The sequence below is a fragment of the Mustela nivalis genome, assembly GCF_964662115.1.
Source record: "Mustela nivalis genome assembly, chromosome: 8".
NCBI classification, from domain to species: domain Eukaryota; kingdom Metazoa; phylum Chordata; class Mammalia; order Carnivora; family Mustelidae; genus Mustela; species Mustela nivalis.
The window spans coordinates 25,707,865-25,727,560 of record NC_139027.1 but is presented as its reverse complement, the minus strand read 5'-3'; the positions used below and the strand labels follow the sequence as shown (position 1 = coordinate 25,727,560).

General features: G+C 36.7%; 1 protein-coding gene across 6 annotated transcripts in view; it reads right to left on the bottom strand.

Moving 5' to 3' along the window:
- Positions 1-19,696, bottom strand: part of HEATR5B (HEAT repeat containing 5B) — a 105,105-nt gene that overhangs the window by 33,612 nt on the left and 51,797 nt on the right. For all 6 annotated transcript variants that reach the window (XM_082745302.1, XM_082745305.1, XM_082745303.1 and 3 more), the window contains 5 exons: positions 14,850-14,994; positions 11,259-11,498; positions 10,490-10,741; positions 4,839-5,020; positions 2,215-2,283 (listed from right to left, as the gene is read on the bottom strand). In XM_082745302.1, the coding sequence (XP_082601428.1) occupies positions 2,215-2,283; positions 4,839-5,020; positions 10,490-10,741; positions 11,259-11,498; positions 14,850-14,994 (888 nt within the window). The remainder of the gene's footprint in view (positions 1-2,214; positions 2,284-4,838; positions 5,021-10,489; positions 10,742-11,258; positions 11,499-14,849; positions 14,995-19,696) is intronic.

Sequence of the window (19,696 nt, the reverse complement as noted above, 5' to 3'; positions counted from 1 at the left end):
CCTGAAACTTGGTGCGCCTGGCTGGCTCAGTCAGTAGAGAATGCAACTCTTAGTCTTGGGGTTGTGAGCTCAAGCCCCATGACGGGTGTGGAGATTACTTGAAAATAAAATCTTTAAAAAGATAAAGAGTATGAAACTAGAAACTGTAGGTTCTGCATTATAAATTTGGTTTATGAAAAAAGATAAAGCAGCACTGAATCAGCAAAGTCATACTCAGAGAAAAGACCTGGACTTGCATCAAGAGTGTTACGTGAAGGGGTGCCTGGGTGGCTCAGTGGGTTAAGCCGCTACCTTCGGCTCAGGTCATGATCTCGGGGTCCTGGGATCGAGTCCCACATCGGGTACTCTGCTCAGCAGGGAGCCTGCTTCCCTCTCTCTCTCTCTCTGCCTGCCTCTCTGCCTCTCTGTCTACTTGTGATCTCTCTCTGTGAAATAAATAAATAAAATCTTTAAAAAAAAAAAAAAGAGTGTTACGTGAATGTACGCTTAACCAATTTAACCTGAAATATGATATTTAAAATATATATTACGGTTATGATTCCTAAGCTGATTTAAAGTATTTTTCTTTTATTAAAGCACTGATTCCTGTCTCCAGTTGTGTTGCACTTCAGAGTCTTCCTCTAATATCTCAAAATTACTCTGATTCAGCTTCAGGTTTAACACGACATCTATTCTAGCAAACAAGGTGGGCTGCAATGTTTTATGGTCTGTCCAAAGCCAACTCCTCATTTTCCTTTAAGAAAAAGGAACTTGCAACCTACTGTTCCATCTGTTTCAAAATTAGTTTTCCTCCCAGAAACAGGACAGGAGGTCAAAAACTTAAGCCTTCCAGCAGAAAAGAAGAAAATCTTATAATTTAAAAAAAAAAAAAAAGCTAGAGCTACATAAAGAATAAGAAGTTGAAGGCAAATTCAGTAACAGGAATTTTTCATACTACTCATCCACAAGATGAAATCTGGATAGCTTTTGCTTTTCTATGAACAGCTTTATAAGTTTTTTCTGCTTAAATACTATGCTCTGAAACATCATCACAAGACATTTATTTATACAGGACTATGATTTCTGATTGTCTGTGCATCAGTATCTCATTACCAAATGGTCTGCTCTAACTCTGAGATTTGTATCATGATCCACAGAATTCTTTCTTAAACAAGACTCCCTCTTTTCTTTCTGGTCTGCTGTTTGTAAGAGGAGTTGATTTCTCTGAAGGCCATCATTAGGACCATAGACTTCAGAGAAATAAATCTTAACAACGGGGGACACCCAAGTGGCTCAGTCATTAACCACCTGACTCTTGATCTCGGCTCAGCTCATGATCTCAGGGTTGTGAGACTGAGCCCCGTGTTAGGTCCTTGCTGAGTGTGGAACCTGCTCAAGATTCTCTCCCTCTCCCAATGCCCCTAGCCCATCACCCCCTATTAAAAAGAAAAAGAAAAGAAAAGAAAAGAAAAATCTTAACAATGGCAGGAAGAGGCAAATCCATTCAGCCAGAGAGAGAACAAAGTAAGAACTTCCCGCTTATCATTGCAAATAGCAGAACATTCTCTGTCTAGAGGCCACACGTAGCTTGATTATGGATTCTAAGCAATAATGATGGACCACAGCCCGGTACTCCAGAAAACTGGGAAATAGAAAGTTGCTTCTCTTCTATCCTTAGGAAAGCAGATAAAGAATCCGGTTTCCTGAAAGATGAGAGCTTACTGCATGAGTCCATTTTCAGAATGAGGCATGAAAAAGAGGAACTTATTAAAAGTGTAGGAACATTTTGTGACTTTTTAAAAATATAATCATGTGAGAATAATCCTCTGGGATTAATTTTGCAATGTAATTTCCATATTGTGAAATTCTCCAGAAACTTGGAAATTTTCACAAACTGTGATAAAAAAAATCATTTATTACCCAACCATCATTAATATGCATTCTTTAATTATTTTATAATCATATTTTTATTTTTAGTCCCTCTTATGGTTTTTATATCATTATTCACTTCTGGCTGATGAAAGACCTATGTATCCCAAAGTCATTTCCTCAGCTATGACAAAAAAACGGGATGCAATTAACAGTTACTACGTCATCATTTGATACAGAATAGAAGAAGGAACTGTCACTGTTGTATTTCCAAGATAAAAATAAATATTTACCTTTTCTCTCTTTTTTGGGAGTGAAATTCTAAGGTATCTTTTAATTTAAAGAAAACTCTATTTTTCTTCTTACCTGGCAAGCTTTTGCTATTATGTCTGATGGGGTATCTTGTGAAAAGGCTGGTCTTAGAGCAGCTCCCACCTAAGAAAATGAATATAAGCATTTTATTTTTAAAGATAAGTAGTAAATATAAAGCCTCTTGTGTCTCTGGAGATGAAAACACACAAAACACATCTTTTTATTTTCCTTTTAATCACGTATCCCTTTATCTCTCTTTTCAGTTACAATAAACTCAAACATACCATTTTTCTTTTGCTTCCCAGGAGGTTATAATCATTATCAAATCTATATGAATGCTATACCAAAACAGGAAATTAATCTTCTTTTTCTTTTGTTTTTGTTTAATAGTAAACAGGATTTTCTGACAAAGTCACATGTTCCTGGACATAACAGAAAACTGCTACCCTTTTTTAAAAAATTCCGTCTATATTTTCCTGAATATATTTCTAACAGTATTTACCTCATGAGTGAATCTCATATAACTGGATCAATTCCTTTAATAACTATTACTAAAAATTCACAGTCACTGAAAGATCTCAGAGACCATTTCACCTTAAAAACACACACACACACACACACACACACACACAGGACATCGGGTGAAGGAAAAGGAGAAGTGAGTTGGGGAAACCAGAGGGGGAGACAAGCCATTAGAGACTGTGGACTCTGAGAAAAAAAACTGAGGGTTTTGGAGGGGAGGAGGGTGGGGCGATGGGAGGGCCTGGTGGTGGGTATTAAGGAGGGCCCGTATTGCATGGAGCACTGGGTGTGGTGCATAAACAATGAATCTTGGAACACTAAAAAAATAAAATAAAATTTAAAAAATTAAAAAAAAAAACTTTAAAAGAAGGATGCTTGGGGTGGTGCCTAGGTGTCTCAGTTGCTTAAGCATCTGCCTTCAGCTCAGGTCATGATCTCAGGGTCCTGGGACTGAGAGCATCAGGCTCCCTGCTCAGCAGGGAGACTGCTTCTCCCTCTCCTTCTCCCGGCTACACCCCTGCTTGTGTGCTCTCTCTCTCTCTGTCAAATAAATAAGTAAAATCTTAAATTTTTTTTTTTTTAAAGTATACTCAAGGAATATTAGTTTATGTACCATTGTCATAGTATTAAGTGAAGGAATGTGAGCTTTAGTTTTAATAAGCCAACCCAGTCACAGATTCTTAAATATATCAGATTTAACATGAATGAACTGAATAAGGAGTTAGATATAGTCAACTCCTACTCTGAGACTTCTCTCTTTGCACAAGAGAGTCAGTCACTGAGATATATCAATAGCAGTTTAGAAATGAATCAAGTGTTCGTCTCCATGACTAAAAACACATGGCGGCTAATTGCAGTATTGGCAGTATAGTCATCAACTAATCACACAGCTGGTGCTGGACCCTGTACTGAAGAAGAAAGAGAATATACTATAAAAGAGATCACTGGGTTGACTGATAAAACTGGAATATGACAGACTATATAGAAGTAATACATCAATGCTGAATTTCCTGAAGTTGGTAACTGCCCTGTGGTTATATGAGACATGTCCTTTTTCTTTGGAAATACAGACTGTAATATTCAAGGGTAAAGCTACAGATTTAAATAATTATTCTTTCAATTTTTCTGAAAGAACTATTCCTAAATAAAAAGTCAAAACAAAACAACAAACCTTCATTCTTACAGGTTGGGTATTTAGGAGTAAATAATTGTATATGGGTGTTCCTTAGGCAGCTGGGCTAGAAGCTATAACTTCCTCACCTGTACTTATGATGGAAAAACAATGGAGCATACACTATTCACCCTTTTTAATTTTGTGTATGCTTGAGTATAGCTTTTAGATGAGGTGTTGTGTATCTGAAACTAAGGTTCTGATATAACTACAGTAAAAAAAAAAAATATATATATATATATGTATGATATTTATATTAAAATATATTATATATAACATTTATATATAATATACATTATACATAATTATACATATATGTTATGTATGTATAATATATATTTTATATATATATAGAATATATAATACATACACACATATGTATCTTCTTTCCTTGCTAACTTAAGTTTGTCTTCACATAACCCATCATTATGAGGATTAAATCTATTGTGCCTCAGTTCAAGAACACAAATAAAGTTACAAATTTCAGGGGAAACAAGTATCTCTGTTCAGAATAAAATAAAATATTTTTTGAAGGTAAGTAATTCTTTCAGTAGTATTTTTAACTGCTGTTATTAGAAGTTATCCTTCAGCATTACAAAGCTGTCCTTTGTATTTTTAAAAATGCTTATCAAGTCTTAACATATAAAAGTAATGTCAGCAAATCCACAACACTCTTTGAATGTCCTTTTATCTTTTAAATGGCATGGCTAAACATCTAAACACAAGACTGAAAAGCTAGGCTGCGATTCTATTTTGGTTTTATCACCAATACACTATCAGAACTCGAAAATAGTGACAAGTTTTATACTACTGTTTCTTCAACTGTGGGATTCAACTATGTAACAGACGATGGGAATAAAGATATGCAGCTGAAGTTCCAAATACATTTCTCCAGGGAATCTTCACTCCCTTAAAGGAACAATTTTAAGTTTTAAATAAACAGAGTATCTCTTAAAACAAAACAAAATAAAACAGAGTATCTCACGTTAGCTTGATATTGCTCCAGAATCACATGGCCTGGAAATTCTGGCTCAGGCACAGATGCAAACTTCTTGATAATGTCCTCAAGTGCTTGGAGCCCAGCCATCCGCAGCTGGTTACTATGATCGGTTGCAGCCATGAATGCCATGCGAATCAGGTCAGAGAGATGAAGTACCAACAAGTCATCTAAAAATAGAAATAGAAGGCAAAAAGGAAAACTCCAAAAATAAGTATTACAACATAAAAATATGAAATGAAATAAACTTCTTTTAAAAAGCACTTGTGTTTGGGATGCTTGGGTGGCTGAGTCAGTTAAGCATCTGCCTTCCGCTCAGGCCATGATCTCAGGGTCCTGGGATCGAGCCCCACACCTGCTTCTCTCTCTCCCTCTGCATGCTGCTACCCCTCCTTTTATACTCTCCCTCTCTCTCTCTCTAATAAATAAAATATATATTTATTTTTAAAAAGCACTTATGTTCCACAATTCCACTATGTTTTAAAATAAAGAAGATACACTTCCAGTAAGACTCGTGTATCATAATTTCTCAAGAATATTGGTGAATCTTTACACAATATAGTAATACAGATGACATTACTGGATTTCCCAAAAGGAGTTTGTAATCTTTTAGAATAGGGCTGGCGGATTGTTCCGGTAAAGAACTAGATGGTAAATACTTTTGGTTTTGCCAGCCACATAATTTCTATCACAGCTACTCAACTCTTCTTTTGTAGAATGAGCATAGTCATAGATCACATGTATTTAAATGAGTATGCCGTGTTCCAATAAAAGTTTATTTTAAAAAACAGGCTACGGTCTGGATTTGGACTGTAGGAAGTAATTTCCCAACTTCTACTAGAAAAGACTTTTATACAGATAAGATGCAGAAAAGGGAAGTCGTCCTCCTTTTAGAGTAAAGGCTACTCCAGATCTGCCAAAACAAAACTTAAAAGCAAGTCTCAAAAGGATTCAAAAGATACCAAGTAATATAACTACATCCCAGAATGAAGTCCAACACTATTTAAAGGAATAAAACAAAATCCAGCACTACTACTATAAAATTTGCAAATCTGGTATGTAATAAAAACTATCAGGAATGCAAAGAAGTAGGAAAATACAACTTGCAACAAGGAAAAAAAAAAACAAACTTAGTGAACAGAAACAGATCCAGAAATGAAAAGGTGATGAAATTAGCAGACAGGAAGTCTAGAAGAATTATCATAAATACGTTGCTTATATTCAAGACAGAAAACAAAAACCTTAGCAAGTTTAAGAGAGAAATAAAAGACAGGGAGAATCATAAATAAAACTTGTATAAATAAAGTCACAAATAAGACTTGTAGAAAAAAAAAAATAAAATACCTGAAATGAAAAATGTACTGGGTAAGATTATTAGTGATTAGATACTGAAGAAGAAAATACTGGTGACCTTAAAGACCTAGCAACTGAAGTTATTAAAAAAATGATCAAGCTCAAGCACTCTCAGATTCTTGAGGAGGCTGCAAGACTCCCAAAATCTTTTTGAAGCAGTGGCAATCTGTAGCTTAGCTGGATACCCAAACAGTTCCTATTTAAACAGGTTTTTGTGACTATTGCTATTGTGAAGGTTATAAGACAAGTATCTTCTAAGTTTTTCATGTGCTTAACTAAAATACCAATTTTAGAATCTTAAAGTTAAAAAAGAATATCTACTGGTTTGGAGAAGAAGAACAAAGAAGAGACTTAAAAATTCGGCTGGAAGATCCCAATACTTCCTCATCTAAGGGAGGCAAAACCACATCATCAATAAAAATTAGGTATAATGGGGGTTCCTGGATGGCTCAGTTGTTAAGCATCTGCCTTCAGCTCGGGTCATGATCCCAGGGTCCTGGGACTGAGGTCCACAAAAAACTTTTTTAAAAAAGATTTATTTATTTGACAGAGAAAGACACAGGGAGAGAGGGAACACAAGCAGGAGGAGTAGGAGAGGGAGAAGCAGGCTTCCCGCCAAGCAAGGGGCCTGATATGAGCCTCAATCCTGGGATCCTGGGATCATGACCTGAGCCGAAGGCAGATGCTTAAAGACTGAGCCACACAGGAGCCCAATAAATAAAATCTTAAAAAAAAAAAAATAGGCATAATGAACTGCCAGAAGTTGGGAGGAAATTTCCAAGGCAGATGGAACTGGACTAATGTGAGCTTATTCATATTATGCCAACCCAAAAGTAAATAAAAACACCCACTACTCTTCCTAATTAAAAAGGTCTAGAAAGATACCAATCTACCAACCAAAAACTAGGCAATTATTACTGAAAGTATTTTGCTTCTCTACACAAATCTCTTTCTCTGACTTTTCTAAAGTCAAGATATCTTTTTTCCAAGTCCAAGGAGATGAACTTCTAAAGCAGGGGAGTGGGAAGGGGCTTGAGGCAGAAACTCTAAAATGGGGAGAGAACTGGGGGGCTGTTAGAGGTTGATTACATTCTGGGAGCAGTAGTTCCATACAACTAAAGTTCAGTGGATACAAAGGGAGGTAAGGATGATACAGGAAGAGCCTGGATAGCACATTTATTTGGTCTACAACTTTGAAAAATACATGTTGACATGATTGTCCAGAATAGCAGGCAATGGGAAGTAGAAAGGATCCTGTTTCAGCCCAGCAGAACAAAGCCTGTCAGATACTGGAATCTAGGTTGGAAAGCTGTTATATCAGCTTACTATCCAGCTACCAATGTGAAGTAAACAAAGATCAAGAATATGGACAATCCACACCACCCCCCCCCACACACACTTTGAGCAAATTTTAAGTATGGAGAATGCTCTCCTCTTTCAAGGATATATGAACAAATAAGCCTATGAAGAAAACACACACAGGCAAAATAAAGATTCTGAAGATTCAGAAAGTGCTAATCTCAAAAATAATTTTCTATAAAAATCAGAATAAAATATATAAAATCACCTGGCACTTCAATAGAATGCAAAAAATCATGGCTGCTATGGAATAAGAACAGAAAATCATAAGTAGTCAAAAGGGTATGCTCTGGGGCGCCTGGGTGGCTCAGTGGGTTAAGCTTCTGCTTCGGCTCAGGTCATGCTCTCAGGGTCCTGGGATCAAGTCCCGCATCGGGCTCTCTGCTCAGCGGGGAGCCTGCTTCCCCCTCTCCCTCTGCCTGCCTCTCTGCCAACTTATGATCTCTCTCTCTGTCAAATAAATAAATAAAATCTTTAAAAAAAAAAAAAGGATATGATGTAATGAAAATAGCAAAAGGACAAAAATTAAAAGAAAACTAAAAACAAACGAAGACAAGATCCAGTATGGGGGCAGAAAACAGTAAAACATTATCAATGATATAAAGGAAAAACTTGTGAGGATCTCTTCTCATGTAGGCAAGATACAAATAATGAGAGAAAAAGTATTAAATACAAAGAAAGGAAAGCCAACCTAAAGATCTGCTCTACTCCCTAAATGTCACATGCTTACTTATACTTCCATGCCTCTACAAATTCTCTTCACTTTTGGGGTGCCTGGTGCCTCAGTTGGTTAATTTTAATTAGTACAACTCTTGATTTCAGCTCAGGTCATGATCTCAGGGCCATAAGATCGAGCCCCATGGTGGGCCCCATCTTCAGCACAGAGTCTGCCCGAGATTCTCCCTCCCTCTCACTCTCTCCTTTCCCTCATTCCTGCTGGTGTGCATGCACACACACACACACACTCTCTTTCTCTCTAAAATAAACAAACAAATAAATAAAATCTAAAGCAAGCAAATTATCTTGCTTTCCTTGCTTGTAATAAACCACCAGAACACTGGTGCTCAAATGTGTCTCTACCCTAATCCCTACAATCTGTGAATATGTTAACTTACATAGCAAAAGGGGGTTTGTAGTTGTGATTAAGGTTATGGGCTCTGAAATGGAGATTATCCCAAATTTAACAGTGGGCCCAATCTAATCACAGGATCCTGAAAAGCAGAGTACCGCTCCTGGCTGTGCTCACAGCCCTGTGACAGCTACAGAAGGATCACTGAGACAAGTCAGTGTTGGCTTTGAGGGGGCCACCTCCAAGAGACAGAGAGAGGGGGCCACCACCAAGGAATGCAGGCAGCCAAAGAAGAAAAGACTCCTGGAAAGCCTCTAGAAAGGAATGCAGCCCTGCTGATACTTTGATTTTAGCCCAGTGAGACTCATGTTGGATTTTCTGACCTATAAGAACAATAAGATAAAAAATGTGTATTGTTTTAAGCCACTGAATTTGTCTTCATTTGTTAGAGCAGCAATAGAAAACAAATACAACCAGCTTCTTCTACCTGGAAAATCTTTTGTCTGCCTTTAAAATCCAGTTTCAAAATCACCTTTTCTGTGAGATCTTCCTTGGTTCTTCAGAAAATGCATACTACTTGTTTATGCCTCCAAAACACTCTGTCATAATAGTATTTGGACATATAATTGTTTAAAAGAAAGTCTTTCTGTCTTTTAGACTAGAAATTCTTCAAAAATACGGGCTATATTTTTTTCTTCTTTGCATCCCCAATGTGTAGCAAAGAATAGGGTTTGGTAAATATTTCATAAACAATGGCATGAATAAGGAAACTGTGTTCGTGATATATTGTGCTTTGCTGACAACTGTACATTCGGACTCACATTTTATATGTGGAGTACCACTGTTTTACTTTTTGTTTGTTTTTTTTTTTAAGATTTTATTTATTTATTTGACAGAGAGAGATCACAAGTAGGCAGAGAGGCAGGCAGATAGAAAAGGGAGGGGAAGCAGGCTCCCTGCTGAGCAGAGAGCCCGATGCGGGGCTCGATCCCAGGACCTTGAGATCATGACCTGAGGCGAAGACAGAGGCTTTAACCCACTGAGCCATTCAGGTGCCCCTTTTTGTTTGTTTTTTAATCCAACTTTGAGTTCCAGTAAACTAAAAGGCATTTGTAATCAAGTAAACTAAAAGGAGTTTTAATGTATAGATTTCAATACTATTAGTACGCACAATTTGTTTTTACATATGTTAAAAAAAATGACAGGGTGATGAAGAGACCACAAATACAAGACAGAGAGTCTGTTACTCTTGCACCGCTCTCGGCTTCTCTGGGTCTACTCATCTGTACAACGAGGATATTGGATCTGATGATCTCTTTGTAAACTCCCTGTAACATCTGATCCAGAGAATTAAGGGATATAAAAAGCTTACAAAAGATAAAAAACAGTGTCGAGTTTCAGTAAGAGTTTTCAGCTTTTCAAAAATACCTAGCAGCATTTCTGAAATCTGAGAGTTTGAGTTGAATTAAATGATGGCATGCACGAGTTCTGATATTCTCCATAGCTGGACTACATAACCTTTACCTATGTACCTTAACATTCTGCCATCTCTTTTATACTTAAATGCTAAACTAGGACAAAGTACAAAGGATGTGTAAATTACTACCATTGTTATCTTTAGGGCACATGATTAAGATACATCTACCTTATGAAGGAGTACACCTTTGGATCATTTTCTTCAACTTATCTTCTAAATATAAGTCAGAAGATAGGTAGTAAGCTTAGGCGACAGAAAAAAAGGTAAAAGAAACTTGTAAGAAATGAAAGGCAGAGTCTAAACCATGTCCCATAGCAGCAAACCAATATTACAAACCTAAAAAAATACTCTGGGGAAAAGAAGTACTGATTTTAAATTTACTTGTAGGGTTTCGTAGTTTAGCAGAACGTGCCATGGCAAGGTCAAAGTGGGCCTGGTCTGCATTCTCACACAAATTGATGATTCGGCACAGGCAGTCTGCAGCGAACACCCGAGTGGCCCAGCGAGGGGCCACAAAGGGCTTTGATTTATCTTCTTCACCTAGTGTGGTGAACATGGTATCATCATCCATCTCATCTTTCTTCTCAGATTCCTCATCTTTTCCACTACTTACGAGAGTGGCAGTGCTCATATCTATAACACAAACAAGGCACATTATGACAACCTCACGTAGAGCAAAATGATACTTTAGAACTTGCATTAATGTTACAAGATTTCTAATAAAAAGGACTAAATTCTCACTCCTTTGGAAACAGCAGAACTGGCAGGTCTTTTTTATGTCAATCAGAAAGCAAAGAAAGGATAACATAAAAGTGTTTTTACATATTTCACTAGTTTTAAATACTATGTTGAATACAGAGTAACCTGAGTTTTTATACATGAAAATTTAGTTTGAATTTAGTTATTTCCTACAAATCAAAGAAAGCTCATTAGTCTATAATATAATTTAACCTTCAACATTTATACAGGGATTTATAGATTAAAATTTATTAGCATTTTTTAATGTAAGCTCAAATACGTATATATATATATCTGTATATATTTCTTTTTTCATATACAGATACATACATGTACAGGTACATATACAGATATATACCAGAGGTAAAGGAGTCATTATTTTAAGAACATATTTTATATATTAAATACATACCACTAGAAGCTGCCAGGACATCTTTACAAAGCATTAGCCAATGCGAAAGTTTTTCTACAGCCAGTGATGAAAGCATATGCCCCAAAGTATCATGAATATCAGAACATAATTTTCTGTCTGTCTCCCGGTCTAGCATTCCAAAAAGAAGTCCCTCAAGACCAGTTTCTGTTATATTAACCCCTTGGTGCCGGCAGTGGATATCACTTCGAGAACTGACTCCAGGTGCAAAAGGATTGACATCTGAAAAGCAAATTTTACAAATGAATTTGTATAGGGTTTTGTTGTGTACTGTAGGCAATAAAGATCAAGATTTACATGTAAATTCACTATTACAACAAAACAAACTAGCTACACATAGAATTTATGTTCTCCAGTTTATATATATCCTTAGGTTTAGAATTTAATCTGACAATATGGGTAAAACTCAGATCCTTAAGACTGATTATTCTGCAGTATTTTAAACAAATCTCCAGGGAATGCTCATAAATATATATTTCATTCCAAAAAAAATTAAGTGTGGGAAAGAGACATATTTCTAAGTAGATTTAATTTAATGGACTAAAAAATAATTATTGCTATTTTGTTGGAAGAACAAATTGGAATTTATTTAGTCTTATAGTTTAGGTTTTTAAAAATCTATAAAGCTGGAACACAAGTTATAAATGGATTGTATCCTAAAAGATCATTTAAAAACTGGGAAAATATTTTCTAAGAAATATTCGATCAAAAAGTCATATTGAGTGGGGAGATAGATAAAATAGGTGGAAGGGATTAAGAGGCACAAACCTCAAGCTGTAAGGTACATCACAGGGTTGAAAAGTACAGCATGGGGAATAGTCAGTAGTACTGTAAGAACATATGACGACAGACGGTGACTACATCTGTCACAGTGAGCACTGCATCAAGTACAGAACGGTAGAATCACTATATTGTACAGATGACACTAATAAAACACTGTATGTCAATTACACTTCAATTAAAAAAGTCATACTGTTACAAAATAGTAGATAAAGGTCCTGTTTTATCTGAAAATCTTTTCCTTCTTAGAAACAGTGTAAATTGTACAACTGGCAACCTTAAGAAGGAATACTGAGGCTCCAAAGACGGAAGCCCTTTGAACCTTGAAGAGAGTGAGACAAAGGCGTGTAGACTGAAAGCAGCTCTTTTAGTTGAGTCACTCCAAAGACAAAATAAGGGGAAGTTTGCAGAAAATAGCCACAGTGAGAGGAACTCAGATAGTAGGAAAAGTCAAAAGGTTCAGTTCCAAGGAAAGAGAACATTAGCAAGAAGTTAGGCACAGAGGCCTATTTTTTACTTAGGCCCTGGCAGTACATTCCATATCAGGGATTACTCTTCTACAACATGAATTTTCATAGCTATACAACAAACCACTGAATTAAGAAAACACTGAGGGTGCCAGTTAAGCACCCCACTCTTGATGTGATCTCAGGGTCATGAGATTGAGAGCCATGTTGGGCTCTGCGCTGGGCAAGGAGCCTGCTTAAGATTTTCTCTCTCCCTCTCCCTCTGCCGCACTCAGCTTCTCTCTCCCTCTCTTAAAAAGAGAGAGAGAGAGAGAGAGAGAGAACACTGCTTGATCATTGAGCAAAAATTCCTAAAAGGGGAATCATGAGGTCAAAGGGTAAGCTGACAAAAAACACTGAAAAATTCAGAAAATTTGTACGACTTTACATTTCTTTCTACCAGTAGTATAAGACATTCTCTTTTATTCATATCTCTCTCAGGGATGGTTATAACCATTATTTTTAATTTGGTCAGTTTTATAGAAGAAAAATTCTATCTTATGATTGTATTGACTTATACTTATTTAATCACTAGAGGTTGAAAATATTTCATAAGTTGATATTTCTTTTTTGATAAAACGTGTTTTTTATGTTCTCATGATTTTTCCATAGATGGAGAAGAGAGTTAACATAGGATGCTTGAGATGCCTGAAATTCATATTAGCCTTCAGCTAGCCTCCCAGCGAAGTGGGTTTCAGGACGGTTCCCACCATTTCCTGGTCAAAGTGGCTCACTATGCCTAAAACTGTACCAATGGTATGGTTTATGCTGAATACCTGCTTGCCTTTGAAAGTCTGGACTTTTGGAATATGCTTGACAGACCATGCCTAATCAACCAGCGCCCAAGAGAAATCTTGGGCACCAAGCCCCTGACAAGCTTTCGTGATAGACATTTCATATATGTTGTCGGGACTCAAGCAGCTTCTGTGTGACTTCCCGGCAGGTGAGCTCTTGGAAATCTATACCTGGTTTGCTCCAGACTTCACGCCAAGTGCCTTTTCCCTCTACATATTTTGCTTTGTGTCCAGTTGCTATAGTAAATCATAACCATAAGCATGACTATATGCTAAGTCCTCCAAGTACATCATCAAACCTCGGGTGGTCTTAAAACCCTCAACACATAAAGCTTTAAAAACATTAAAATGTAAATATGCACACTTCAATAAATTAAATAAATTAAAAAATATTTGCAAGTACTTCCCCTCTTAGTTTTGTCTTTCAATTTTTATTTTGGTGACTGATGTGTATAAGTTTTTAAATTTTCTATGTATTCAGGAGAATTCTATAATTATTTTTGGTGCTATGTTTTCTCTCTTAAAAGCAATACTGTTGGGGCGTCTGGGTGGCTCAGTGGGTTGAGCCTTTGGCTCAGGTCATGATCTCAGGGTCTTGGGATCCAGTCCCACATCAGGCTTTCTGCTCAGCGGGGAGCCTGCTCCCCCCTCCCCGCCTCTGCCTACTTGTGATCTCTCTCTCTGTCAAATAAATAAATAAAATCTTTAAAAAGAAAAAAAGCAATACTGTTTACTGTATAAGTAACTTCTTTCATATTATGCAATATAGTTTATTTGTTAATAGAGCTCATATATTATCCTAAAATTGAAGTTATTTTATTATCTTGCTTCTTAGTACCCAAGGAACTTCTCTGCATTAGAAAGCTCTTACAAGTAAAAATTTTCTCTCACAATAGGGGAAATACCTGTTAGTTAAGCTCTGAAAAAGCTCTCAAGCAATCTATCCCTAGAGACCAAAAGGCTGGCTATGAAATTCAAGCTATACTTAACCCCACTCCCCCACCAAAGCAGAAAGAATGGAAGCAAGCAAAGATCTACCTTTTGTACCCAAACACCTACTGACATTTCTTTTATTGGTTACCCTAGCTTTCTCTTCTTGAGGAAAAGTTACATCACAAAGGGTCAACTAGTATGAGAGACTGGAAGCTTTCAGGTACCCCCAAAATAGATCACTTCTCTTTCCAGAAATCTACTTGTGATACAAAGCAATATCCTTAGAGTTTGTTATCCATTATATAGCTAAATCATCCAGAAGGAATGGCATGAGTACCTTGACACTAAATGCTATTTACACTTTTTTCCTTTTTAGCTCCAAACCTTAAAAAAGGTAAAAGTGTAAAAGTACCAAGAAAACAATACTGGAATTTTTAAAGTGATAATGGTTTTATTTAACTTGAAAGAATAAGAAGACTAACCATACTTGAAAGCAAAAATGTTATTTAAAGAGTAATACTCATTTAAAATGTGGAATACTGACTGATTAAGTAACTTACGAGTACCAGGGCTCTCCTTGTCACCTGCATTTTTTGCTAGGCTCATGGCATATTCACACACTTCAGCTGCTTCCCTTTGTGCCAGCTGCCGGAGACAAGCCACAGCTGCTCGGCGAAGTAGCAAATGGGAGCTACACAAGTGAACCTGGAAACCATAACATATTAGACAAGTTTCTTTAAAAAATGCAATCTCATTTGCCTAGTGAATATGTATTCACACCTTACTTGTGAAGAGACTCTTCATGTAACAGCAGCAGTTGTTAAATATATAGCCAAATAATCGACTTTTGAAAAAATAATACCACTAAAGTAGACAAGGAATATTTTAGTGGCCAAAATGACTGTCCCAAGACCTGGTCACTAAAGATATATACTTTATAATATATATATATATATATATATATATATATATATATGTCACTATATACTTCCATGAAAATCCAGAAGAATCTCTTGCACATCTTATTTTACAAATGGTTCTACTAAATATCATCTAAATTTTTTAAGTGCATGGAGATTATATATAGTCAATGAAAAGTTGGGAGGCAGAGCACAGAGTAAGAATTGAAGGCTAAGAAGGGTATTTATTAAAATAAAAAAAACAGGGATGCCTGGGTGGCTCAGTAGGTTAAGCACCTGCCTTCGGCTCAAGTCATGATCCCAGAGTCCTGGGATTGAGCCCCGCATCAGGATCCCTGCTCAGTGGGGAGCTTGCTTCTCTCTCTGCCTACCTACTCGTCTTGCCTCTCCCTTTGCTTGTGCTCTCTCTGACAAATAAATAAATAAAATTTAAAAAAAAAAAAATCAAGCAAACATAAACATCTGGAAAAAATTCTAAAATAGGCCCTGTTTTTCATCTCTAAAGTTCCTGAAAGAGTCAATGTAGTACACCTTAATACATGAAGTAAAGTATAAGACACAGCACAACATAATGAGTAAGAGCCCAGGCTCTGGTTACTAGACTGGATTTGAATCTTGGTTGTCACTGACTCCTGTGTGACCTTAGACAACTTACTTAATCTCTCTGTGCCTTGTTTGCCCATATGCAAAAGTGGAGAATGATTCTTTGCAGGAATATAGTGAAAATAAAATAAAGTCAATGCAAGTATTTTCCCTACAACAGTGATTGAGACATGGTATTAGTTATTATCATTATTGCTATAAATCTGACTCATCAAGAAAATATTAAATTATGTTCCATGCACTCGCTTTTTAATTTTTAAGCAAGATAAGTAATATATTTTAGGAAAAAGTCTCATCCAGAGGGGCACCTGGATGGCTCAGTGGATTAAGCCTCTGCCTTCGGCTCAGGTCATGATCTCAGGGTTCTGGGATTGAGACCCACAAAGCATCAGGCTCTCTGTTCAGCAGGGAGCCTGCTTCCCTCTTTCTCTGCCACCTCTCTGCCTATCTGTGACTTCTCTCTCTGTCAAATAAATAAATAAAATCTTAAAAAAAAAAAGTGTCATCCAGAAATAGTAGAGGAGGGAACAAATATATGGAATATACCACTTCTTCACAATGCTGACTAGCATATTTTTATGCTACCAATATAGCATTTGTAATTCAAGATATATTTGCATAAGATTTATACCCTGTGAAATTTATACCAAGTATTAATATATATATAATATATAAGTATATATAAGTATGTATATATATGTATATGTGTGTGTGTATATATATATATATATATATATATGTATATATATATATATAAAACTGAGGGAATAAAACCTGACAGTTTTTTTCAATAAAATGTTTTATTCACTTCATCTCCTTAAAAGGGAGACATTCTGGAACTTTCAAATATCCTATACTTAGAAATCTTAAGCATGGTCATATGAGAGGGGAAGAACAAGTCACTTAGTTTCTTAGTTTCTTTATTCTTACCACAATTATTTAGGATAGAGCTGATACTGTCTCCACTGTACCCATAAAAACTTATGTGTTTTTATGTATCAGCTTTATCCTAAATAATTGTGGTAAGAAACAAATGACCAAATATATATAAAGCAGAACACCATAAAAATTTAATTTAGTTGCAAGTGAATAGAACTGTGGCTAAGAGGGGTGCCTGGCTGGCTCAGTCCACACAGCATGGAACTCTTGATTTGGGGGTTGTGAGTTTAAACCCCATGTTGGGCATAGAATCTATTTTTTAAAAAAAAGAAAAAAATTTTTTTAATCTGAAAAAAAAAAAAGGTATTTTAGCTAAGAAAATACACTCAACGAATATTGACTGGCAGAGCCAAAGGGGGGGGGGGAACCCTTTAGTTTACCAAGTCTTTTCAAAAACTCCATTTTAATGATTCTGATGCATATTTTTTCCATTCTAACATCTCTAATATTAGAGATGCAAATTATAATTGATGGTGTCATAGAGTCACTATAAAACAGAGAAAATAAAGACATATTTACTTGAAAACTTTCCCTTGACACTTTTTGGTAAAAGCCACAAAATAAAGAATCAAACATATTAAATTTGATAAAAATATGTGGCTTCCTCATGACCCTTCTTAGCTTCTCGGGGATGATCACAGTCTATAGTGACATCCATCATTATAGTTTCATTTAGCCTGTTCTTAAACTTTATATAAATGGAAGCATGTTGTGCGCTCTCTTCTGTATCTAGCTTCTTCTCAGCAAGTTGTTTGTGAGATTCACCCATGTGATTAGACTTTACTGTTCATTTTCATTGCTGTGTAGTATTCTGCTGAATAATGACATCACCCTACCCACTGCTGACCGGTAGATATTTAGGTCAGCTCTGTGTTTTGGCTATGATGAATAATTCAGCAGTGAACATTCCTGCACATGTATTTTGGCACACATGAGTATGTATTTGTCAGGTGTTTACTTAGAAGTGAAGTTTCTGGGTCACAGCATATGCATATATTCAACTATTTAAGATTATGGTGAACTGTTTTCCAAAGAAGCTTCTTTGTTTTTCTTAGAGTCCACAAACCTCAGGAACACTGTGTTGCTTGCTCCTACAGTAGAGCTCCATCTTCCTGTAAAAATGCCTGTTATTTTACACGGTATGTCACCTTGCTATCTCCTGCTGTGCCCACTGTATACACATCCCCGACAACCAGACACACCTGCTCCCACAGTGATGATGTGAACATTCAGCTCAAGTCTTTCTCTCACTGACATTTCCTACAATTATCCTAGATGACATAAGTGCCTATGTGCAGAATACTTCTGTCAGGACAAGAGAACGTGTAACTGTGGTCACATGGTATAAAAAGCAATTGCTGGGGCACCTGGGAGGCTCGGTCCATTAAGTGTTTGACTCTTGATTTCGGTTCAGGTCATGATCTCAGGGTCAACGGGCATGAGTTGACCTTACAAGTCTCTCTCTAGGGGCGCCTCAGTGGCTCATGGGTTAAAGCCTCTGCCTTGGGCTCAGGTCATGATCCCAGAGTCCTGGGATCAACCCTAGCATGGGTTCTCTGCTTGGCAGGGAGCCTGCTTCCTCCTCTCTGCCTGCTTCTCTGCCTACTTGTGATCTCTGTCAAATAAATAAATAAAAGTTAAAAAAAAAAAAAGAGTCTCTATCTCTCCCTCTGCCCCTCCCCCACCCCACTCATACATGTGCACACACAAGCACACACAATTCTTTCTAAAAAATAATAATAATAATTCAGAGTGGTTGTTTTTCTTTCAAAGATACATTTGGAATGTTCTAACATCTAAAATCAAATTTTAATACTTTTATATCATTTAAAGATTACTATGGTGAAACACACCTCTCAATACATTCGCTGAAAAAAAAATCATTTCGTTTGTGTTAGGTATTACACATGGTATCACGTAATATTGCCATTTCTGATGGCAATGATTGAGCAAAAATGAAAATGAAATTTATAAGAATCTGAACAGATTTCACTAATTTGGATGAACCCATTGTGGACTATTTTTCACTGTCGAAAGATCTGGTAAGAGAGACTGCATGGGGGCTTTCAGCAATGTGAAAATAAGACAACCCCTTGAGTGGCCCCTTTTCTCATCTCTATCCTGCCATGCCCTCTCCTTCCAACCAGCTACCTGTAATCTAACTACTTAGCCTTTTGGAGAGGGTTCAGGAAAGGGCTCCAACATGCTGTGTAATAAAACTCTTGGTATTCTGCTAAGGAAATGAGTTTTGAGGCATTTTCTAACGTTAATACACAGGAAGCTCATTGTGTAGACTATGGTTTATTGATAACCTCCACTGAGGTAACGAAATTCACATTATTTACTTTACCAGATCCTCTTAAATGTGTTCTATCTCAGAAGGTCAACCTCCATGGTATAATTATATTTAAGGAGAAAAAAAAAATGGAGGAACCAGATAACCTAAAGAGTGTGTGTGTGTGTTTTCATCACGTTTGTCAGTTACCTAAGCTGTATCATGAAACAGCTTGCTCATGTAGAGCCACCTTACTCAAGAGATGTCACCAGTGCCCTCAGGTTAGGCATTAGGCCATGCTTTTTGGCAGGATGCCACATTTCTTGCTGCAGAATACAATCAGATGTAAAGTATTCATCAACTATTTTTTTTATGGATGTTTCCTGTATGCATTTTATGTGCATCTGGTTTCTGCCCTACAGCATACTCAGATTCTTTTGATGGTCTAGGACTGGTTCAGTTCCCCCTGGTCTATGGTGAAGCAAGAGAAAATCCTGTTGCATAAGTTAAATATACCACATCAGATCTAACATCTAATATGCTGGTCTTTCAGTTCCTTTACCTCATCCTGAATAACCTTCTCCTCCCTTTATCTGGGTGATATCTTCTCATGGTTACATCTACAGGATTTCTTTCTCTCTATATATCAGGCTCCTACTGTCTTTTCCCT